We start from the raw sequence: 23118 nt of genomic DNA, 5'->3' as shown, positions 1-23118 counted from the left end.
TGTCCATGGCTCCAGGGAGCACGGAGGTGCAGTCTGAGATTTTCCGCTCACTCTGGATTGGTGACGGGGGAGGTACACACACGTTCAGCCACCAGGTGAAATGACCGATTTTATTACAAAGCAGCCCAGTGTCACCAAGTGCCTCCTTGGCTTGGGGCTACCCTTCCTCCCCCTGCCCTCAGCTGAGAGGCCCTGCCTGATGCCTTCACACACCTACACACAGGTGTAGGCAGACGTGCTTCACACACCTACACACAGGTGTAGGCAGACGTGCTTCACACACCTACACACAGGTGTAGGCAGACGTGCTTCACACACCTACACACAGGTGTAGGCAGACATGTCGACACAGGCAAACACATGACACCACACAGTGCCGTGTGGAGGCGTCCCCCACGCATGCACCCTCACACACACATTCATGTACACATGCCCATGTGCACACTCGCACCCATGCACACACATGCACAGGCACTCGATCATGCCTGTAACATGGGAATCCGAGTGGTGGAGACACTCCTCCCTACCCTGGGCTCCTGGAGAACTGTGAGGCCACCATGGGGTGGGTGGCTGGACACGGAAGGCCCTGCTGTGCTGGGCGCCCTGGAGCCTGCCTGCCAGCCTTGGGCTCCAGTGTGGCTGCTCCCTGGGCCCTGGGCTGCTGCTCTGGCCCACCCTGGGCAACCAGGAGACCTCACTGCTGCCCCAGCCCTCAGCATTGGGCTAAGTTCAGGCTGGTTCAGGTGTCAGGAGTCTTGGGGGACCCACACCTGGCCTGACTCTGCAGCTGAGACGCCTGCCACAACTTCAGGAAGCGCCGCCAGCTGGGCCCTGGGCGTCTGACATCCTGCCTGCGGTCACTGGGCAACTGGCCGGCCTCTGGCTAGGTGTGGGCTGCCCGCCGCTGGGACCCCTGCCCCCGGTGGAGCCGGCGGCAGCCCAACAGCAAGGTGAGGGCCACGGCATCGAACAGCAGCTCCAGCAGCTCCACGACGGAGAGGACGGACGAGCCGAACCACAGGCTCCAGAGGCTGCCCATGGCTGACAGCAGCTGCGGCACCTGTTGGCAGCCGTGACAGTGAGCTGTGCACAGGGCCACGCCGGCCGCGGCCCCTCCCCAGCCCTCGGCCCCGGCCCACTCACGGAGTACACAGGCGTCTCGTCCACTGTGCGGTAGTTGAGCTCCTGGAAGAAGATGTTCACCTTGGCCACGTTGCTCCTGGGAGGGGGGCAGAGATGGGAAGGGCTGGGCCCTGGACCTGCATGGGGCCCCTCCTTGGGGGCACTGAAAGATGAGGGTGGCAGGAGGAGGGGCCAGGACTTGACCCCTGGAGGAGGACATTGCACCCACCTAGGTCTCTGGCTCCAGCGAGGGCTCCGGCCAGGGCTCTGGCCAGGGCTCCGGCCCAGGTGCCGGCGGCTATGCTGGCCCAGCACAGCCAGGATCCAGTCCTGCACACAGAAGGTTCCCTGTGGTCACTGCTCCTCCCAACCGTCGAGGCACTGCAGGCCCGCGTAAGGGTGGGGACCGCAGGGGCAGAGGCTGGTGGAGGGTGGGCTCTGGGACACATGAGGCCCGTCTGCTTGTCTGCCCCTCACCCCACCCACCCCTTTAGGGGCCTCACCTCTGACTTGGAGGAAGGCCACATGGAGGTCCAGGCAGAGAGCTTGTATGAAGACTCTCTAGGAGAGAGAGACCCCCGTTATCCCTCTTCTGCGGTGCCTAGGGCAGTGACCCCTGGCCCCAGGACTCCCCACTCACCTGCAGGGCCTGGGGCAGCGTGAGACGCAGGGAAGCTGGTGGTTCTCCAGTTGTCTGTAGAGGCGGTAGAAGCAGTGGCCTGGGGGGAGGGTCACAGGTGAGCCCGTTAGGAGAGACCCAGGTGAGCGGGAAGGTCTGCCGGTTGCCAGGCTGCCTGCGCGCGACTGGGCCGCAGGTGCGCGGGGTGGGCGGGGCGGGCGGGGTGGGCGGGGCGGCGGGGTGGGCGGGGCGGCGGGGCGGGGCTCACCCCAGGCTGGGTGCCGCGCAGAGCTGCAGTACTCAGCCCCCGCCGGCAGGGGGTAGAAGTAGTAGCCGCAGGAGCAGGTGTTCACCATCAGCAGCTGGAAGCAGGAGACCAGGCAGGCCTGCGGGGACAGCAGGACCGGAGCTGGGCGCCGGGCAGCCAACCCGCCGCCAGGGCCTGCCTACCTGTACCTGCCGGCCCGGCCCGCCCCCTCTCCTGGGCCTTCCCCGGCTCTTGACCACCCGCCTCCCGCCGCCCTGCCCCCGCGCACCTGCATGGTGTAGGTGGCGTTGTACAGCAGGGGGACGCCCGCGCCCTCCGCGCCCTCCGTGCAGTTGCCGTAGGGGCTCCCGAGCCGGTGCACCTCGTCCTGCGGGGAGGGGCTGCCTCAGTCCCGCCCAGCCCTCGCCCTCAGACCCCAGGCTGGGCAGGGAAGTGGGGGGCAAGCTAGGGCCCTCCTCTGCCCGCCCCCACGGGCCGGCGCACCTCTCGGATGCCGATGGTGGTCTCAGTGCCCGGCCGGATGCTGAAGCCGAGGTGTTCCAGGAAGGGTGTGTGGTCGCGCTTGTGCACGATGACTTTGATGCCAGCCTCCGTGGACAGGAGCGGGAGGTGGTCCTGCTGCTCAGCCCTGAGAACCAGGCTGATCCCTGCGGAGGGCGCGGGGTCAGGCCAGGCGGGCGGGAGCACCCTGCCCACACCTGGCCCCGGGCGGACGTTCACCGTGGGTGATGCCTGGGTGCTGCGCGGCCCACATGCCACTGAAGGTGTAGCAGCTGCCGTAGGAGGGGTGGTGGAACGTCTGGAAATGCCTGGAACCAAGGTCCACGCTCAGATCAGCACACGCCTTCGACCCGTCACGCACTGCGCGTGGCCTCAGGGACCACAGCCTGCCTTATCTCCGCAAGGAGCTGTTTGCGGCTGGCGGGACCCCGTGGGTGGCACCCATGCCCGCTGGGTGCGGCCGAGAGGAGCGGCCACCGCCCTGCCCCCACTCACCTGGCCTGGCAGTCCTGGCCATTGTAGTGGCAGGAGAAGACAAAGTGGCCGCCGTGGTCTTGGTGGCTGTGCTCATGGTCCGTGGGCAGCGCACCCAGGAGGTCCAGGTAGTGGAAGCGATACCACGCACGCACAGCCGTCACGCCTGACGAGTAGGCACGGTAGAAGCAGTCGCCGCCGGTGCTGTTACACTGGGGTGGGGTGTCAGCTCAGTACAGACCCCGCACCGGCCCTGCCCACACCCAGCGCAGCCCTGCAGGGGACACTCACCAGTCTGAAACCCACACTGTTCTGCCCACCTGGGCCGCTCAACTTCTGCAGGCGGATGCTGCGGTCCAGCCGGAAGGTGGGCTCCGGGCCCCGGTCCTCTGCCAAGGGGGCATCCCCACTCCCGCTGAAGTTGAACTTATAGAGGGCGTAGATGTTCTCCCGGGCAAACTCGTCCAGGGCCTGCAGCTGTTGGCTCGCTAGTCTGGGCCTGAGAGGGAGGGGCAAGCTGGGTCAGAGTCAGCCCCCAGGCCTCCCAGACCAGTCACAGGGCACTGCCCGATGGTGCTGACCCCAAATCAGCGGACGGCATCCCCTCCCCCCTCGGGATGCCCAGAAGGAAATTCTGAATTGGGAGCTTGGGCTGCAGAGTGAAGTCAGGCCCCAGCCTGGCCTGGCCCTGCGGACCTCACGGCCCCTCATCAGTGCTCTGGCTGCTCCCCACCTGAAATGCTGCCTTGAACCCTCTCCTGGGGGTTCCTGCAAACGAAGCCCCTCCCAGCTCTCCTCACGCTCCCCAGCCGCCTGGACCCCTGGGTGCCTGGCAGGTCCTGATTACACCAGCTTCACCCGCCTCTTCCTTCTCTTTTAACACCCACCCCCAGGGGGCAGGGTCTCAGAGGTCCCGACTGCGCACAGGGCGGGGTGAGGTGGAGTCATCCATAGCCCAGGCACTCCTCCCGGGCCCCCCACCCCCAGCTCAAACCCGTGCCCTCACCGGTGTGGGTTCATGTCACAGAGAGTGACCGAGGGAAAGAGCTTTCCCTCCGAGTGCACGGACACGGTCATGATGACGGGGTAGCCCCAGTACTGCTCGAAGAGGACCCCGAATTGCCAGTAGAGCGCGCCCGTGGCGCCCAGGAACAGCAGCCCCCAGGATGCCGTCTTGAGGCGGTTCTGGCTGGAGCAGACGAGGCGGATGGCCCCGTGCATGGTGGCGTTGGCGCAGAAGAAGGTGAACAGCTCCCTGAAGGAGGTGTGCAGCTCCACCAGCCTCTCCCCGTGTCCCTCCTCACTCGGCGGCAGTGGCGGCGGCTGGGTCTGCTCGGACTTCCAGGTCCTGGGCTCCACACCAGGGGCTTGGGCCGCTGCTCCAGCCTGCATCCGAGAAGCCGGCCTCAGCAGGGCCTGACCCAGCCTGACCCCTACCCAGGTGTCTCCACCCTGGCCAGCTGGACTTCATTCTCTGTCCTGGGAACTCCCAGGACAGACGGTCCCGCAGCTGAAGTTTGGAAGGGGCCCCACTGGAAGCTTGCCCACACCAGGGACTGACCCTGCTGCCATCCCCACCATGCCTGGCAGGGCACCACCCAGCCTCCTCAGGTGTGTCTTATCAGGGCAGAGCCGAGCCTGGGCAGTGGGGGCAGGGACAGCAGGGCACAGGCGTCTGGGCCCTGCCTGGCCCTGTTTGCACACTTGAGGCTGGGTGGGTCTCTGCTGCTGACCCCCAGGTCGGGCAGAGGCCTGTGAGCAGGCGTAGGCCAGGTGACCTGCTTAGGGTAGAGACTGTGTCATTTCTGTGGGCCCAGAGCCTCGATATTGGGGGGACCCAAGAAGGCTTGACTCTGGGCCTCCGTGGCCTCTGCCAGCCCCAGCAGCCAGTGTGGTCACAGTTTGACTGGGACCTATGAGCCAGGCTGGTTGGCCATGTCTGGGCCAAGGGCCAGGACTGAGAGCTGTTCAGGGTTCTGGGCCCAGGATGGGGCAAGGTCCATCGAGCTGAGTCCAGGAGAAGTCCCATTTGTGGACCTCGGGCTTCAGGAAAAGTGGGCAGGGGGCCAGTGGGCCAGCCAGTGGTGGGGACCTGAGGCCCTAGGACGTAGAGCCATGGCCTGCCTGGCCCCCCCGTCCTGCCCTGGAGGTTCCAGCGTCCCAAGACCCTGGGCCTCCAGACCCCCAGGTCCCTGAGCACACAGGATGTGGGGCCCTGACCAGGTCAGACCTGCTGGCCCCGGACACGCACCGAATCATTGCACAGGCTTCCTGTGGACTTTCCACATTGTCCCCATCTTGGTCTGAATCATGAGGCCTCCTTGTAACCTGGTACAGCCTCCTGGGCTCTGGCCCCTCCCATTAATGGGGCCCGGGGACACCTGAGGAGGGGGCTGCATCTGCTGGGTCTCAGCCAGCACACAACAGCCAGGTAGGTCCAAGCAGGCTGCTCCCAGGTGTTCTGAGAACATGCACATCTCAGCCGGCCAGCTTCCTGGGACCTCAGGTACGGTGAAGGGTGGGCGGGCCTCCCCACCCTGCTGTTTGGGTTTGTGGGCCCCTTGCTTGCCTTCCAGCCAGGACAGTGTGCCACCATGGGGTCCTGCTGGTGGGTTCCACGTGGCACAGAGCTCTGCCCACACCTACGTCCCCATCCCCACGATCACGATGAGCCCTCACGGGGAAGGCAAGAACCCTCAGCTGCGTGTTGCAAGTGAGCAAAAGAAGTTCTGGAAGGTGCTTCCCGATTCCACGAACCATGTTGTCTTCCCTCCCCCAGACACGCGGCCCGGACCAGCCCCCTTCCACCCAGCTCGGGCTGCCAGGGCAGAGGGGGAGCTCTGGAGATGGGGTCTTGAGGGCCGCTCAGAGCCTCCAGGGCTTCCTGAGATGGGACTCCAGATTCACTGGGGTGAATGTGTGCATTTTAGAGCCAAGGCACCCCAGATACAGCAGGAGCGGGGTGTGTATGCAGTCGTACATGCACACACGTGTGCAAGGGCTCCATGACGAAGGAGGGCTCCGTGCCCCTCCTGCTCTTGTCCTGTGTGTGCGCCTACACGCACATGGGCTCCCTTTCAGGCTGGGGAGGCCCCAGGACACCGCTGCCCACCTGCCCCACACCAGGTACCTGTGCGGTTGCTTCCATTCTCCCAGGGCAGCCGGCTCAATGGTAGCAGCTCCGGCAGGTGAAAGACGCCTGTACCCAACACTGGCTGGGCAGCTTCCTATTTATAACAGGCCAGCACCAGGCGGGTGAGGTATTGGGGAGGGGCCAGCTGCCGGGGGCAGCCACGCCTGCTCTGGACACGGAAGGGGAAGCCTTCGGGGACAGGAATGGGGGTCCCTCCCCTGGATGAGCCTTTCTTGCCTGGAGCCCAAGAAGCAAGGCATGGGACCCTGACCCCGGCAGGGAATGAGGAGGTTCAGGTTTCTGGAGGGAGATGAGAGGCCTGTGTTGGGCTGGGGCCCCCGTGGATCCCGGATCTGCACCTCCTGAACAGGCAGACGCCCCTGAAGCTCTCCCTCTTCTTGCTCCCTGCAAACCCTGTGTGTCCCGGCCCCTCAGCACCCTGCCTGCTTCCTCCTGCCAGGCTGCTCACCACCGCCTGCCCAGCTCCCTCTGCCAGTTCTGAGAACAGGTGTTTGTAGCCAAGGGATGCTGGGCGGGGACCTCTGCTCCCAGAATCCAGGTGTCCCCCAGGAACAGCCACCCAGGCACTGGGACGGCACTGACTGTGGGAACCACCTGGGGCCTGGGTGTGGAGATGGCACTTGGTGTCCCAAGGCACCTGGCTCAGCTTCCCCCATTGGACACTAAGGCCGCCACTGACCACACCACACACTAAGGTGGCACCCCAGACACGGAGACCACACCCTACACGCCAGACTGGACACCACGCGCACTAAGAGGACATCACCCACGAAGGCTACACACATGCTGAGACCACACACCACATACTAACAACACACACCACATTCATGGCCCAAACCGCACTGTCGCTGAGGCTGCCGTCCTCGGCCTGGGTGTGATCGTGTGAGGCCAGATGGTACAATGAAGGTGAGATGACCCAACGCCTCTGCCCCCAGGATGACCCGCCATCTGTGGTCCCACTGGGGAGCCCAGCATGTCCCCAGGATGGCCCAGAGGCCTCACTATCCCAGATGACCAGAACCTCAGCCTGGGCCCAGGGTTGAAGGATCAGCTCAGGCCCTCTGCTCCCTCCCCAGGGCAGGCTCTGGGTCCCTGACACCCCACCCCAAATCAGCGCTGAGGACCTGGTCTGGCCTGAGGGAGGGCCCCCCAGGCTGTGCTGGTGGCCCTGGCTCTGAGGAGGGGTGAGGTCAGCAGCCTCGTGACTTTGGAAGGAGGTGACGGCTAGTGGTGACGTCTGGGAAGTCGTGCCGGGAGAAGAGCTAACCCTGGACTCACCAGGGTGTGGGTGCGAATCACGACTCTGTCACTCGCTGGCTGTGATCTTTCCCGAATTACTCAACCTCTCTGAGTCCATTTCCTCAAGTGCAAAACAGGGCCGAGGTGCCTTTCCAGGCTCAGGCTTGGGCCGGGACCAGCTGATGTCACTGGTGTGCACACCCCCAAGCCCAGGCCTGCGTCAGGGACCCCAGAGTCAGCCAAGTCCTGAGTGACTTTCCTGTAGGGCGTGAACCATGTTATCGAGGTGACCAGGGGGTCACACTGTCCTGGGGGAGACCTCTCGGTGGAAGAGGAAAGCCCCAGACATCCTGGGTAATTAGAACTGGAGTCACGAGGTTGCAAAATGAGCTGCCTGGCCCTCCTGTGGGAGAGGGAGCCCTGGCTAGGGCAGGAGCATGCCTGCAATGACCCATGCCCTGTGGGAGACACAGACCCTCCTCACCTTCTCCTAGGGGAACGCCAGGCAGACTGCCAGGGCTCCAATAGAGGGTGCTGGGCCGAGGGGTACCGAGGCAAACCCCTCCAGGCCGGAGTGCCCTGGACGCTGCAGGTGCCTGGCGTTTCACGAGATCCCCCCCATCCACCAGGCTCAGCTCCCTCCCCTGTGGGTGTCCTCGTCCTCAGGGACAGCTCAGAGTTGGCCTGGGGGTGGGGCTGTGTGTTCTGACGCAACATGAGGTCTGAGCCCATTGGCTCTGCAGGCTTCCTGGTGGGCATGGGGATCAGGGTCTGGCCAGGTGTCTCCCACTGGAGGGGGGTGTGTATATGCACCGCCTCTCTGTCACCTCCAGGCTGGCTCTTGGGTGCCCTGGCCAGATAGTCTCTACTGGTCAGATGTGACTGAGGCCTTCAGGGCCTGCCCTGCGGAGGGGGTAACAGCCATCGGTTAGGGCATGGTTTCCTGATTCTAACCCTTTTTGGTGTCTTGGTACCTCTATGACACAGAGGGGGGGCCTCTTATTCAAGGTGGTCAGGAGTGGATGCTACTGTCCTCTTCCTGCAGCTGGGCTATCTGCAGCCCTCTGGAGGGCCTGCTCCAGCCTCTCCCGCTCCAGTGGGCAGCTTCGGGGTTGAGAAGGTCTGTCACCACCTGCCACCATCCTAGCCGCCCACTCCCATCTCAACTGCTGAGGTCACCAGCTGTGTGGCCAGGGAGCTGGGCAGCCTGGGTCTTGCAGATCAGGAGGTGGCCTATGTGGCTGGGGGGGGGGGGGTGAGGCTGTGGGGTCGTGGCAGGACATGCTGGCCACACCTGTCTCAGGCACTTTCTCTCTCTGGATGCCACTCGGGTGCTGGTGAGCAGCAGGATGGTGGCTGATGTTGGGGGTTCTAAGTGGAGCTTCCGCCCTGGCCAGTTTGGCTCAGCGGTTAGAGCGTCGGCCTGCGGTCCGGAGAGACCCGGGTTTGGTTCCCGCTAAGGGCATGTACTTCGGTTGTGGTTTGTCCCCGGCCCTGGTTGGTTGTGCGGGTGGCAGCCACTCGATGTGTCCCTTCACGTCGATGTTTCTCTCTCTCGCTCCCTCCCACTCTATCTGTACAAAAAATGGAAAAATATCCTCGGGTGAGGATAAAAAAAAAAAAAAAAAAAAAAAATTACTAAGTGGAGCTTCCCTCAGCAGCCTTCCCATTAAGATGCTCCCACATCAGTTGGCACCCCCATTTATTTTTGTTAATCCTCAGCCAAGGATATTTTTTCCATTGATTTTTTAGAGAAAGTGGAAGGGAGGGGTGGAGAGAGAGAGAGAGAGGGAGAGAGGAGAAACATCAATGTGAGAGACACATCGATTGGCTGCCTTCCGCAGGCATCCCAACCAGGGCGGGGACTGACCAGGAATTGAACTTGTGACCCTTGGGCTGGCACTCTAACCACTGAGAAACACTGACCAGGGCTGGCACTCTCATTTTATGCAGAGACAAACTGAGGCCCCAGTAGGTATGCAGCGTCTCCCCTGGCACCACCTGTAGTCCCCAACAAGGCCCTATCCTGGGCTGCCTCTTGAGGGGCCGTGGTGGGCAGTGTGCTGGCCTACCTAGCCACCCAGCCCTCTCCTCGTCCAGACACCGACCTTCCCACCCCCACCTGCCTGCCATCCTCATGCCCCTCTAAGCATCCCCAGGGCACCGTCTCCAGGCCCCTGCAGTCAGTTCCAGATGCTGTCTGGGAACAGAACCCTCCCCCTGGCCCCAGCCCCCACTTGCCAGCTTCAGCCCCACTCAGTGGCGCGGTGGCCAAGCTCTGCCCCCTCCCCGGGCCAGGGAGGGGCCGTGGGAGCGGAAAGCGAGCCTCCCCGTGGTGTCCACTGGTGCGTAATGGCCCTATTCACGGGCTGGGTGGGACATTCGGGCGGAAAACAGTGCAACTATTTTTACGAGAACGCTCTCCCCACGGGCTGGGGCTGGGCCGGTTTGCCCACACTGGACCCCGCCTGGCACAGGCTCGGGCAGAGGTCGGACACGGGGATCCCGGACTGACTCTCAGGGGCCTGCGCCGGTTTCGGTCCCGGACGGGCCAGGACCTCAAGGCCTGGCCCTCCTGCTCTGTGGGCAGAGGAACGGGACCTCGGCCGGGCAGGGCGGGTGGGAAGTCGGTCCCAGGGACTCGGGCGGAGCTCCTGCCGGGGTCGCCCTCTCCCCGGGCGCGCCCTCCTCTGAGCCGCAGTCACGCGGAGACGAGTGTAGGAGTAGGGGATCCGGGACCCCCTCGGCCGGTGACTGCCCCGGCGCTCCCGCAGGACGGGGATGTGGCCGAGGGACGCCAGGGACGGCAACGGCCACCTGATCGCACCTGCCCAGGGGTTCGTGGTGCAAGCCTCCCAGCTGTCCGCCAGCGCGCACGCGCCGACTGTGCTCGCCTCGGCCCCGCCCCGCGGAGCTGCCGCCAGTGAGCATGCGCAGGGTCCCCACCTCGCGGGGCGGGGGCAACAGCGAGACGCGGGCTACGTCCTCCCGGCCGCCTAGAGCGGCCGCCCCAGCAGGCCGCGCACCGGAATCGGAAGCGAGGGTGGCCCCGCCCCGCGAGCGGCCATCTTGGAACTGAAGCGGCGGCGGCGGCGCTGCGGCGGTGCGGTGGGCTCGGTCCCGGGGCGGTGCGGCTCTCCGGCGCGGGCCCCACTCTCCGCTCCCTGCTCCGGCCTCGACCACGGCGAGCCCGAGCGCGGCGGCGGCCCACGCGCGGCGACGGGGAGAGGTGAGTGCGCGCTGCGGGCCTGCGCCGGGGCCTCCGCCGCGCGTCCGACCCGCCGGAGCCGGCCCGAGCCGAGGCAGGGGGCTGGGGGCTCGGGGGCTCGGGGCCACTGGGCGGCCCGTCCCCTCCGACCCGCCGCTCGCGGGGCTCCGGCCCGGGGCTTCCGTGCGCGGATCCCGAGGGCGGTTAGGCGGGGCGCCCGGGGCTCCCGGCCGGGGTGGTCCTGCGTCCAGCGTGGGCATTCGGTTGCCGGCCGCACGGTGGGTGTCCTGCGGAAAGGCGCCTGTTAGTGGCACCCTTGCGGGCATCTCCAGGACGAGCGGGCGTAGATGTTGGTTCGTACATGGACCCCGGAAGCCGTTGGGGTGGGCACGGTGGTGCCGTTCAGCCTGCCGCCGCTGCACCCCGGACAGTTAGAACCCCAAACTGCTCCCGGAGCCCCAGGGAACGAGTGTGCCCAGAGCTGCCCCTTGGGGTGGGGACTGAGGGAACGTCCTCTTCGGACGGGGAGAGTGGGGAGCCGAGTCGGATGACTGACTCCATGGCCGGCAGCTGGAGTGGGACTGGGGTCCCGGCACGTTCCTCGTCTGTGTCGGCTTCTCTGTTCTCATCTGCTGGTGACCTGTGTGGTGTCGGGCTCCGGCCAGGTGTAAACTTCCAGTGTCTCCTGCAGTTAACGCCACCGAGCTGGTCTTAGTTCAGATCCAGTTCCCAACCACCCATTGCTGGGCCCCGGCACAAAACAGCCTGGGAAGGGCAAGGCCGTAGCTCAGTGGGAGCAGAGCTGACAGGTGGGCGGGAGGGCACCCGGCGATGAAGCGCTCAGCTCCCAGCTCCTGAGAAAGGAACTCGAGGGTGTCGCCTAACTGAAAAGCCCGGTATGCAGGTTTCAGACCCGGCTGGGTCTGGGTGCCCAGAACCTGCAGTTAGTAACCTGCACTTCTTGGCGGCACCGACCTCTGTTGGCAGCTCTGTTCTCAGGCAGGTGCACAAGTGGCGGTGGAGCTGCCTCCATCAGCCTGGGCCCTAGTCCAGCCTGTGAAGCAACCCTGGTGGAGACAGGAGAGGCTTCTCTCCAAGGCTTGAGCATGCCTACGTCACGTGCCCATCTGGTCGGTCAGGCCAAGGTCTGTGCCACAGTGTCACCTGAGCTACACGTATGCAAAGCACACGGGAGAGGTGTCCCGAGAGAAAAGGAACAGGGTGAATAGATGCTGGACGGGCAGTCTGTCTCAGTGTGAGGCTCAAGGAAATCGTGTCCTGTGAGTTGGTTGCTTTCCCTTAGCTTTTGCGTGTATTTTTAAAAAATCCATACCAAGTCTTTCCTTCACTGTAATACACCTTGTGTGCTCTACCTGTGGGGACTTGGTGAGAAGGGAACCTGAGATGTCATGGTCTGTGCAGGTGCTACACACTATGAGGGGGACGTTGGGAGAACCGCTTCACCTGTAATCACCTGGAGGGTCCTAAGAGCACTGTTCTGAGTGAAGCAAACGAGGGAGCCCTCTCCCTTATGTGAACTGAGTAGTTGAATCATAAGTGTGGTTTGAAGATGATGGTTCTGGAAGCAAGAATGAGAGGAGTTAGTGGTTGGCTAAGCACGATCAGTTCATTGTGTGGCTGTCCGTGAACTTGCATTAAGCGTCCAACCCGGCCCCTTAACTGAGTTCACACACTGTCGTGCTTGAGTTATCCAGTGGATTGTTTTGTGTGTGGCAGAGTGTCAACTTTGGGGTGAACGTTGAAAAGAAGCAGCAAGTTCTGTGGTGGTTCTGCTTTTGGATTGTTGCTGTTTTCTGCTGGGTGTTGGCCCAAGGTGAGCCACCTGGCCCACTTGGCGTCTCTGGCCAGGAGCTTGGGAGCAGTGCTGTGTGGGGCACCTCTGCCTTCCTGGGCTGGTCTGTGGCTGCGCTGGGCACACAGTTGTCTTTGCTGGGACCTGAGGGGCACCTGTGTTATATGGAGCTGGGCCACCAGGAGGCCAGTGAAGGACAGAGTGTGGAGTCGTTTGATTAGGAAATCAGGGAGGCTTTTGAGGGACTTGGCTTTCCAGCTAGACCGGGAAGGGCTTAGGTGAGTTTTCTGCCAGTAGACTGGGCTGAGAAGCAGCCATGTGCTTATCATGAGAAGGGGGTTTGGACCTCAGGGGATTCAGTGGCCTTGGGACTTGGGAACTGGGAGGGCTGGCTGGTGCTGCTTTGTACAGGGGCTGGCAGGCAGGGGAGGTGTTGCATTTATCTGTTTGGCTGTGGGGGGATCTTGAAGGGCTGTAATCAGAACTGCGGTGACAAAGTTAATCTGACTTAAGTGTCCCAGATGGACTGAAATGGGTGGAGACTAAAAGCCAGGAGGCCCTTTGGAAGGCTCCTGTGGTTGCGATGGGAAAAGAACGAGACCCTGTATTAGGGTGAGTGGTGGGAAGGGGAGGGGGAGCAGGATTCTGAGGGTGAGGGATGACCTCAGAGCCAGCAGCAGGGGTGGGTGATGGTGTACACAAGAGGACCCCTGTGGGTATCCTGGCTTGAGCCCCAGTCTGCAGGCCCTGGGGGTGCAGAGTGAGCACCCCAAGCTGGTTGTGGTTGGTGGGGATCGTCCTCTGGGGAGGGTTCGACCAGGCGCAGGGCAGCATCTACAGACCTCGATGAGGTGATGTGGAAGCAGAGGCTGAAGGGAGGGAAGAAGCAAGCGTGTGGCTCTCCCTAGGGAACCGAATGTGCAGAGGCCCAAGGCTGAGAAGGGGCAGCATGGTGGGGGGTGATGGCTTCAGGTTTGTCCAGACAAGGTCAGGGTGGAGAGAGCCTGGCTGCTGATGTCCAGTGCTGTAGCAAGGAGAGTTGGGAACGCTGAGTGGCAGTGTGTCGGTGGTGTGGGGAGGAGTGGGTGGGTATGGCTACTCCTCCGCTGCCCACATCCAATCTGCCACTGTGGCCTGGATGCGCCCTCCTCTTTCCCATCCCTACGCAGCACACGGGTCCGCTGGTTTCTATCATGTTCTGGACCAGTGTCCTTCACACCTCATTTTTAGCAGCATGACTTTTTTGCCTTTCTATCTTACGTTATGAGAAACTCCACTATATAAAGCAGTTGGGTTGGAGCTGTTTTGGTGTCTGTGAGAGTGGGGTGCTCTGTCTCCCCGTCACCGCCACCCCCTTCATCTCGGGAGTATAGCGGAGGTGTCCTAGGGTTCCCTGACTCAGGCCATGTCTCTTCTCAAATGACTGCTTCATTCCTGGTCCCCAGCCTTTGGTGCTGCCCTGCACCCTCTTATCTCTGCCACACAGTCCTGTCTGTCCCATGCTGTCTGTCCATCCTGCCTGCACTGAGCCACCAGAGTGACCTAACAGAGGATCCGACACACCTTCAGACTCGGGCCGAGACCCTTCCGGAGCACTGCTTGGTGGCCTGGCCTTGCCTCCCAGCAGCCTTGTTGGCTGCCATTCACGGTGCTTTGGCTCCTGGCGCAGTGACCCAGGGCTATTCCTGTGCACGTGCTTTCTTAGGCCTTCCGCCTTCCCAGCACGTGCGTCTGAATCTCTTTCAGGGGTCCTGTGTCTCCACAGTGTCAGGGGGAGGCTCTTTGCTCCCTGTTCCTTCCATGCACTGTGACAGTGGTGAATGTGCGGGAATGTTACAGGGGCTTTTGCAGGGGGCTCCGTGGGTTTGTCCTGAATGCTGTGGTGTCATAGAGCAGAACTGGAGCTGATGTGTGCAGTCACCTGGGGTCTGTTCCAGGCTTCAGACACTTCCACCCATGGCTGTTTGAAGTTAGGTCAGGTTTTAGACGACTCTCTGCATCTGATGTTGTGTAGTGAAGCTTATGGCAGGCAGATGGAAAAGGAGGGTCTGCAAGGCCTGTGGTGTCGGGGTGGGTGAGTCGGGACGGCCCGTCGGCCTCGGGTATGGGTGCTTGGTGAGGTGTGCACGAGTGATGAGCTACTGGGCTGGGCGTTGACGTGGTGGGGCTGTGTCCTTGTTCCTGTGAACACAAGTGTTTGCTTTCAACAGATGAGCAACAACAGCAATAAGAGAGCTCCAACCACAGCCACCCAGCGACTGAAACAGGACTACCTTCGAATTAAGAAAGACCCGGTGCCTTACATCTGTGCTGAGCCCCTCCCTTCCAATATTCTTGAGTGGTAAGTCTCTGTGTTATCAGTCACCCCTCACTGACTGTCACCAGGGTCCTTGCGGTCTGGGCTGATGGCTCGGTGCTCCCATCATGGAGTTTGGAAAGGGGCGCCTGCACCTGTCGGGGATGTCGGCAGACACTCATAATGGGCGGCAGCCAGACGCAACAGGTTGTCCTTGACCCCTGCACGCTGGGGTTGGAGAGGGTCCTTCCCGGGAGAGGACTGGGTCTAGGGCACCCCAAGGGGCAGCTTTGGTGTGGGCCTCACTGCTGTTGGAGAAGAAGCTGCATTTCTAGTCTCTCCTCCTCTGTTTTCTGCTTCTGGGCTTTGTGCAGTAGCTTGCCCTGCCATGGAGAGTTGGTGACGGGACAGAGGCCCTGACACCGCAGCTCCTGGCACTGGCCCTAGCCCTGGCCCAGCAGGTGACATGAGGGGACCGGTGCCTTCTGAGCATTTGCCCCATGGTAGCTGTTCTGCGGTGTCGGTGTGGGCTGGGAGGCTCGCCTCTGCGGAAATGCTGCCTTTTCCAGGTTTGCTGGGGATTTGTGAGAAATGAGGTGTAGGGCTAAAATACCAAGGAGCGTTTTCTCTTTGTTTGAAGAGTGTTTGATATTTTGATCTTAAAATGTACTTAAAAAAATTTTTTTTTAATCCAGAGGAAAGAGATTTATTTGATTGAGTTAAAATAAGTATTTTCCAGATGAGACAGGTGTTCCAGGATTCTGGGTCCATCTTCCTTGGCTTACAGAGAGAGGGCAGCTCTGGTGAGGGAGAGGGGGGTCCTCAGGGTGCTGTGGGCCTCAGCATGGGAGTGGGGTGTCAGTGTCACAGCAGAGCTCTCCCTGCCCCCAGTCACAGAAATCAGTGTGGCCCCAGGACATAGATGGCAGGTGGAGGGACGGGTTTCACGGTAGTCACAGGGCCCTTCCCTGCGGGGAGCTGGGGTCTCTAGATTCAGTCATTTGCTAGGAGGACCCACTGCTACAGTTACTATAGTGAAAAGACACAGCAAAATGAGCAAAGGGAAAAGGCCCAGGGGCAGAGTTCACAGGAGACCAGACACAGCCTCCTGTCCCCCTGGACGCAGGGACAGCACAGCACCTGTGAGTGCTCTCCACCCGGGAGCCGTTAGAGGCCCAGCACCCAGGGTTTCCCGTGGGAGCAGGCCTCAGGGGCACTTCTGCCTGCACCCACCGAAGAAAGCCGGCTTCCTGTCAGCCTGTCCAGCCTCAGGCGGCCGGGGGTGGGGGGCTGTAGTTTCAGGCCCCTCTGCAGAGAGCAGGGAGTGCTTTTCCGGATGAGGTCTGTCTGAGCACTGTGCTGCCTGGGCCTCCCTTTGCGGCCCTGACTGCTGGGCTCTCAGAGCCCTGTGCGCTGTCCTCTCCCGTGTTCTCAGGTTGGCACGGGAACTGGAGCAGTGACAAATTAAGGCCGCGCTCCTGGCTGTCACATGCTTAGCTTTGAGGGCTGTTCCTGGTGGCTGACATGGGATCACAGCATTTTTTGTGTGTGTGGAGTAGAACGTATCAGCCAGCAGACAGCAGGTGTCTGGTCAGGTATTAACACGGTGTGTGTCCTGGTGGGAGGAGGTGTGTTGGAGGTGCAGCGCGTGCCTTTCTGCTTCACTTGCTTCCACTTTCTCCTTCGTACTTTTCTGTTGTGTGAAAAGCTGTAAGTCACACACCCCTTGACGTAGAGCCAAAGCCTCTGTCGTCGGAGTGGGGAGTGGAGGCACGCACCTGGGCTCTGTGCAGACTGGCGGCAGTCGCGGCTCCTGCTCGGCACAGCCACTCTGGGGCTGAGTCTGTTCTCCAGGACGTTAGCCCTGGGACAGCAGAGCCTGTCACCAGCTCTTCCCTGCCTGGTCTTCTGCATGGTATTTGGGCACAGTGGAAAATACAAAGTTTCAAGTGCTGCTCAAGAATGTTGTGAAATTAAATTTTTATGAGTTTTCAGCAGATGGTAATAGTTAGAAAAGATTCACTTTCGTGTTGTGTTGTGGAGACAAAGTACTTTGTGGAAAACGTGGAAGATGTAGCCTCTGTTACGAAGGGACTCGAATGGTCTTGCTGGTTGGCCCTTGACCAGTGTTCACGCACGGAATGTTGGTGAACACCTGCTTTTGGTGGCCTGCAGGCCCCTGGCCTTGTAGGGACTCAGAGTTGGGGAATTCGCCATCCCCAAAGCCAGCTAATCTCTCTCTCTCTCTCAGGCACTATGTGGTCCGAGGCCCTGAGATGACTCCTTATGAAGGTAAGTCACTGCTCTGAGTTGGGGCAGGAGGCGGTTTTGTGTTCTGAGTAGCTCTTGCCGGTCAAGTGCCCTTTATCTGTAAAGAACACTCTCTCCTTGTTGCACTCATTCGGAACTCATGCTGCCGCTCCTCCGAGTCCTGGGTGTGCCGCTCAGAGTTGTTCTGCCCTGTGTCTCCGGGACCGTGTGTAAGGACTAGGGCAGTGCTGCGTCTCCCAAGGCAGCAGGGTCAGGGCGGGGTGAACAGTAAACCATACCTGGCTCTCCTGCTGTTTCTGAGGGTGGGTGCTGCCGGGGGAGGGCAGGTGCATTGACTGCTCTCTCTGGACAAGTCCTGGGCCCGTGGGCAGGCCCTGAGGTCCAGGGAGGCCGTGAGGCTGCCCTGGCTCAGCCCGGCACTTCTACTCTCCTGGCCGCTGCTGCGCTGTCTGCTGACGCCGCCTGCCCTGGGCGCTGTCGGCAAAGTCTCTGGTGCACCAGCCTTGGTTGAGACGGGAGCTGTGAGCCGTGAGCCGTGGCCCAGCAAGCCCAGGGCAGGGGCAGGGGCAGGGCCGTGGCCGGGGGCAGTGCTGTCTGCTCTGTAGCTGCTGGCCCTGCCTCGAGGTGGCTGCAGCTGAGTGCGCGTGTGTGGGTGGGGTTGCATAAGCTTTCACTGGAAAAGAGTTGTGCAGGGAAGGGAGTCTGAGCCACCACTGACGCCGGGGCCCCAGGCAGCTGGGAGGGGGATGCCCAGCCTCTCGCAGGCCGATGTGTCACTAGCCTCATGGGGCCCTTCTGTAGCCCAAGGTCCCATCCTGGGAGGACAGGACCCAGGACATGCGTGTGTAGAAGCACATCTGTAGGGTGGGCATGTGACAAGAAGGTTCCTTTGGGGATCGGCCCAGTGCCCAGTAGTTGGGTGCTGGCTTGATGAAGCCTTGTCCAGGAGGGGCTCCTAGAAATATGGCAAAGACGGGCCTCAGAACAGCGCACAGGTCATGCTAAGGTGCTTATTAAATGTGTGTATGATTTTTAACAAACTTGAATAGAACGAGCTGCCAGTCCCCACTCAGCTCAGCTCAGGACTGCCCTCTGCTGACTGTTCTCAGCGGCGTCTCCAAGGGACTGCTGTCGGGGCCTTTGTGGACCCTGAGGGGTGTGACTCTGCCTCCCCCCTTGCTCCTCTTTTGGCTCCTGGGCGTTCTGACCTGTTCTTCCTGGTCTTCCATGCTCCTCTCCCATGTCCACACCCGTCCCTCTCGGGCCCACACTGTCTTGCTCACAACTGCTTCCCATTACCTAGCGCTGCCACAGAACCCGCCTGGGCTGATCTGCAGGCTTCACCCAGTCCCGTCGACCCTGACAGCTCCTCGCAGGCACACGAGCTGATTCTGAAGTTTTTAGTCTGAAGTTTACATGGAGGCAAAGGACCTGGAATAGTTCATCTATATGTTTTTTTTAATTCTCACCCGAGGATATTTTTCTGTTTATTTTCAGGCAGGGTGGGGAGAGGGGAGAGAAACGTTGATGTGAGAGAGAGACATCACCTGGTTGCCTCCTGCACGACCCCAACCAGGGCTGGGGACAAACTGCAACAGGTACGTGCCCTTGACTGGAATTGAACCCATGACTCATTGGTCCGCGGGCCGACACGCTAACTGCTGAGCCAAACTGGCCTTGGCAATAATTTAAAAAAAAAAAATTAAATGGGAGGAGTCCCTCTGCCTGATAACTTGTGTCTGGAGGGAGAGGCGTGGGTGGGGGCTCAGGAAAGCTCCCGCTGCGATGGCCACACGGGCCACTGATCGGATTGCGGGGGAGGGGGGTCCATGCTGCCTGCACGGGTCTCCCTCCGGTTGTGGTTTGGTCCCCCCGGACACTGGAATGCAGGGCTGCAAGCCGCTGGCTCGGGTCTGCCCTCCTGGCCCCTCTGCCTTGCCTCTTCCTGCTCTCGAGGACGTCTCTCGAGGCTCCCCCAAGCAAGGCCCTCCCAGAGGCTCCCCTGCGGTGGGGGTGCAGCGTGGCTCCAGCGCTGTCTTCCCCTGGGCATGCTCGGCCTGCCGCTTGCTCCTGTGCTGCCTCACGGCACCCGAGCAGCCCAGAGCCCTGCCTCGGAGGACGAGGGTGCTGGCCGGCTCTCTCCGCGGTGGTTCTTGGCGCTCGGGCTGCGCTTGTTTCCCAGGCGGGTGACGGGAGGAGTGCTGGGTCAACGCGCGAGCTTAGATTCCGTTTTCTTGGCAGGGCCCCTCCCAGCGTGGCGGGCCGCCCTCTCCCCGCCCTCCATGGTGTTGACAGTGGCACTGTCCTTGCTGTTCAGGTCACTTCCTTCTGGTCCTTTCATGAGTAGTGCTGAGCCAAACGGGGATGGCGCCTGTTTATGTCGGGCTCGTCTGAGTGAGCGTGATTGTGTGTGCTGTGGGGCCGTGCCGAGTGTGTCTCTTGCGGCGCTTGTCTGCCTGTGAGCTGGCCCTGCAGCCCTGCAGGGTGAGGGCAGGCCTAACCCAAGAGTGGCCTTGGAGCAGAGCCCCGTGGCCGTTTGGGACTGGGTGTGAGGACATGGCAGCCCTCCTTGAGCCTCACTGAAGGTGCACCATCACTGGTCTGGGGTGGGTGTGAGGCCTCGGGTGGGGAAAGGCGGGTGGACCTTGAGCTGAGCGGCAGAGGGCAGAGGTGGCGGCTCTGGGTCAGCTGGCAGGTGTGGCTGACAGGTTTGTTGGCAGAGCAGGTGTGGTGGGTGGGGGATCCCAGACTTCTGTCTGAGCAGCTGAGATGACAGAGTTGCTGAGGGAAGTGGCTGGAATCCGTCCTAGACCTTTCTGGGCGGTGCTGCTGGGACGGCCAGGTGGGGCATGTCTCTGGGCTTGGAGGGCAGGAGGTCCAGGCAGAGGTGCAGCTGGAGAGTTGTCAGAGTCTCCTCATGTCACGGGAGTCCAGGTGAGACCCCAGGAGTGTGAGTCTGAGGAGCGCACCGGGGAGCTGGGTGGCCTGCACCTGGGTGAGAGAGGAGGCCCGGTCAGGAGTGGTTGTGAGGCCTGAGATGTGGTCACACCCCATTGGGGGGGTCTGGGGACCTCGAGGTCAGGTCTGTGGGGGCCGTGCTGGAATGTGAACTGGCATCTTCGGACCTGCTCCCCAGGGACTGGGCACAAGAGGGGGCAGGTGGCCGGAAGTGGACACTGTAGGGGCAAGAGTTTTATTTTCTGTTGTTTTTTAAGGTGAGAGGAATGGCAGGTTTGCCTGTTGGTGGGTGTAGTTTGGTGGAGGAGGAACTGGTAGTGAGGGGACCTGGGGTGGGCTGACCTCAGCCGACAGGCCTGCGGGTGGGTGAGGGCTGGAGAGGAGCCCGTGCCCACGCTCTTCTGAGACTGCTCTGGGCGAGGGGCATGTGGGAGGGGTGTCCGAAGGTGAACTCAAAGTGGGGGGCCTGTGAGGCGGGCCGGGGGTGGGTGCAGGGTCAGGGCTCGAAGTCACTCTGTGGGCAGTGACAAGGCTCTTTTTCTGCTTTGATGCAGGTGGCTGTTACCATGGAAAACTGATTTTTCCCAGAGAATTTCCCTTTAAACCTCCTAGTATTTATATGATAACCCCCAATGGAAGATTCAAGTGCAACACGAGGTAAGGCGTTCCTGCCGCTCCCGAAGCCTGGCTGTGCCGTGGCCAGCGCGTGCTCTGTTGAGTGGGCCCCTTTTTTGCAGGCTGTGTCTCTCCATCACTGACTTCCACCCAGACACCTGGAACCCGGCCTGGTCCGTCTCCACCATCCTGACTGGGCTGCTGAGCTTCATGGTGGAGAAGGGCCCCACCCTGGGCAGCATAGAGACATCGGACTTCACGGTGAGGGGTGGTGGGTGTGTTGGGGGCCCCTGCCTGTGTCCCTGCGCCCCGAGCACCTTGGAGAGACCCCAGCCCTGGGGTCCCTGGTTCTTGGCCAGGCTTCCTGGGCAGCCCCGGTCACCGCGCCTGCTCCATCTGCTCGGCTGGTGTCTGTATCTGTCTCTAGTGGGAGTCGGGTTCGTGGTCATGAGTGGGTGAGGAGGGAGACGGGCACAGGCCTTGGTGACCGAGTGGGCTGGTGAAGAGCAGCTCGACTGGGCCCTCACTGCTGCCAGAGGCTTAAGGAGTTGAAGTCAGTCTTTGAGCTGACGCTTCCCTTCTCTTTCTTTCTAGAAAAGACAACTGGCCGCACAGAGTTTAGCATTTAATTTAAAAGACAAAGTCTTCTGTGAATTGTTTCCTGAAGTTGTGGAGGTGAGAGTGGCAGCTGGCAGCAGCTCTGCTTCCCTGGGCTCATGGGTCCTCCCGAGAGAAGCTGCTCCTCGTGTCCATGCCCGGTGCTGGGACAAGAGCCTAAAGGGGCGCCTGGGGTGGGGGTTGAGCTGGGGGCTGGGCCTGTCCCCAACAAGGTGTGGAGCTGGCCAGCTTCGTGCCAGCGTGGGCCGCCGAGGTTCCAGGTGGGCCCGCTGGGGGATGCTCCTGGTCCTGGGGCTGTGAGCGGGGCAGGCTGGGCTGCACACAGTTCGAGGCCACAGCGATGGTGTCACTCGAACGTGGCTAGGTCCCAGGCCCATGAGGTGCAGTTGTTGGTTTGGCAAGTCACTTGGCCCCTACATCTGTAAAGCTGGGTGGGTGCCAGGACTTAACCTGCCAGTGACCACCCATGTCTCAGCGTGTTCCTGGGGGATCGTAGGACCCCCTTGGTCCTAAAGGAGCTGCTTGGCTGAGACCCACCTTGGTCTCTTGCTGTTTCTCTCAGGAAATTAAACAGAAGCAAAGAGCACAAGAAGAGCTCAGCAGCAGGCCCCAGGCGCTCCCCCTCCCCGACGTGGTTCCAGATGGGGACACGCACCACGGCCAGAACGGGCTTCAGCTCCTCAACGGGCACGCGCCGGGGGCAGGGCCACACCTGGCGGGGCTGCAGCAGGCCAACCGGCACCATGGACTCCTGGGCGGCGCCCTGGCGAACTTGTTTGTCATAGTTGGGTTTGCAGCCTTCGCTTACACGGTCAAGTATGTGCTGAGGAGCATAGCACAGGAGTGAGCTGCACCACCACCCACCGCGCAGGTGGTCGGAACGAGGGACGCCGGGCCCAGGCTTGACGCTGGCTGGATGCGCCATCGAGCACAGGGCGGACCGCCTGACCCTGGGTTAGCTTTTTAAAAACCGTTAAGAAGAAAACAAAAACCAAAGTGTGTGGTTTGGATTTGGAGCATACAGACGTGAGTTCCCAGACCCCTGTCCTCGCCCTAGGTCTCGGGGGCTGTGGAGCCCAGGGTTCGAGGAGGAGGGCCTCACGCTTTGGTTAGACCTTATCTCCTGTGTTGTCTTTTGGACTTGTTTTAGTAAACCTGTTTTTCATTTTATAGATTTGGTCACTGAAAACTATAAAACTCGATGCCTATGAAATACTCTGTGTGCATTCTTAGTCCAGTGGAGCTCTGACCCCCCGGCTAGGGGCCGGCCCCACGGCTGTCCTCAGCCATGTGGGCCTAGTGATGGGGCCGGGGCTGGCTGGGCAGGGACTGCCCTGTGGGTCCAGGACCGGGGTTTGGTTCACTTAGAGTGAAGCAGTTTCCTTCCAGAAAAGCCTCTGGCTGCAGTTCAAGTTAGGAGTCTGCTCACTGACCACAAGGTGTCGCCTTTTACTTACAGATAAGGCAGAGGGGCGGAGCCGCTGGTCCTGGGGCCTCAGCCTCCTCCAGGCTCCTGGTGCCCCCAGAGCCTTTGCTCTGAATTCCTTGGGTCCAGGTGGCCCAGAAGCCCCGTCCTGTGCTCTGGAGGCCCCACCAGCCGGAAAGGGGTCCCCACCTGACAGACGGGCTCTGTGCACTTTGGGGCTTCCCTCACACTTGGGCAAAATCTTGGGTTGACCCAAAAGGTAGGTTCTCTGTCCCCTTCGCACAGGGGTTGCCCATCAGGTACTGGCCCTGCCTGGAAGGTCACACAGGGCCTGGGCCTCGCAAGGGAAAGGCTGCCTGTGGGCATCGCCTCGGTTTGGGCTGACAGCCCCGGACACCTCCCGTCCCCCACCTGTGCGTGCTGGTTCACGGGGAGCCGCGACGACACCTCCCACCCTCCACCTGTGCGTGCTGGTTCACGGGGAGCCGAGACGACACCTCCTGCCCTCCACCTGTGCGTGCTGGTTCACGGGGAGC

General features: G+C 61.7%; 2 protein-coding genes across 2 annotated transcripts; one reads left to right on the top strand and one right to left on the bottom strand.

Moving 5' to 3' along the window:
- Positions 1 to 883: 883 nt before the first annotated feature.
- SCNN1D (sodium channel epithelial 1 subunit delta) lies at positions 884 to 6132 on the bottom strand. The gene is made up of 13 exons (XM_036281421.1): positions 6115 to 6132; positions 3991 to 4370; positions 3276 to 3483; positions 3006 to 3196; positions 2730 to 2818; positions 2493 to 2656; positions 2278 to 2376; positions 2010 to 2127; positions 1763 to 1841; positions 1626 to 1683; positions 1352 to 1452; positions 1144 to 1219; positions 884 to 1060 (listed from the first exon to the last, which is right to left on the bottom strand). The coding sequence occupies exons 1-13, from the start codon at positions 6130 to 6132 to the stop codon at positions 884 to 886; spliced, it is 1758 nt and encodes a 585-aa protein (XP_036137314.1).
- Positions 6133 to 10443: 4311 nt separating this feature from the next.
- UBE2J2 (ubiquitin conjugating enzyme E2 J2) lies at positions 10444 to 23118 on the top strand. The gene is made up of 7 exons (XM_036281497.1): positions 10444 to 10606; positions 14609 to 14739; positions 16946 to 16986; positions 20478 to 20580; positions 20661 to 20799; positions 21133 to 21213; positions 21719 to 23118. The coding sequence occupies exons 2-7, from the start codon at positions 14609 to 14611 to the stop codon at positions 22001 to 22003; spliced, it is 780 nt and encodes a 259-aa protein (XP_036137390.1). The 5' UTR covers positions 10444 to 10606; the 3' UTR covers positions 22004 to 23118.

This window comes from Molossus molossus, unplaced genomic scaffold (assembly GCF_014108415.1).
Source record: "Molossus molossus isolate mMolMol1 unplaced genomic scaffold, mMolMol1.p scaffold_m16_p_35, whole genome shotgun sequence".
NCBI lineage: Eukaryota > Metazoa > Chordata > Mammalia > Chiroptera > Molossidae > Molossus > Molossus molossus.
The sequence above is the reverse complement of the archived record's forward strand: the minus strand, read 5'-3'. Positions and strand labels throughout refer to the sequence as shown.

Bases quoted from the DNA above. Each gene is read 5' to 3' on its own strand.
- UBE2J2 (XM_036281497.1), top strand. From the start codon at position 14,609: ATGAGCAACAACAGCAATAAGAGAGCTCCAACCACAGCCACCCAGCGA. The intron at 14,740-16,945 runs GTAAGTCTCTGT...TCTCTCTCTCAG, and splicing joins CCTTCCAATATTCTTGAGTG to GCACTATGTGGTCCGAGGCC. The intron at 20,581-20,660 runs GTAAGGCGTTCC...CCTTTTTTGCAG, and splicing joins AGATTCAAGTGCAACACGAG to GCTGTGTCTCTCCATCACTG.
- SCNN1D (XM_036281421.1), bottom strand. The intron at 3,197-3,275 runs GTGAGTGTCCCC...ACCCCACCCCAG, and splicing joins ACAGTGTGGGTTTCAGACTG to TGTAACAGCACCGGCGGCGA. The intron at 1,220-1,351 runs GTGGGTGCAATG...CCCCCCTCCCAG, and splicing joins CGCTGGAGCCAGAGACCTAG to GAGCAACGTGGCCAAGGTGA.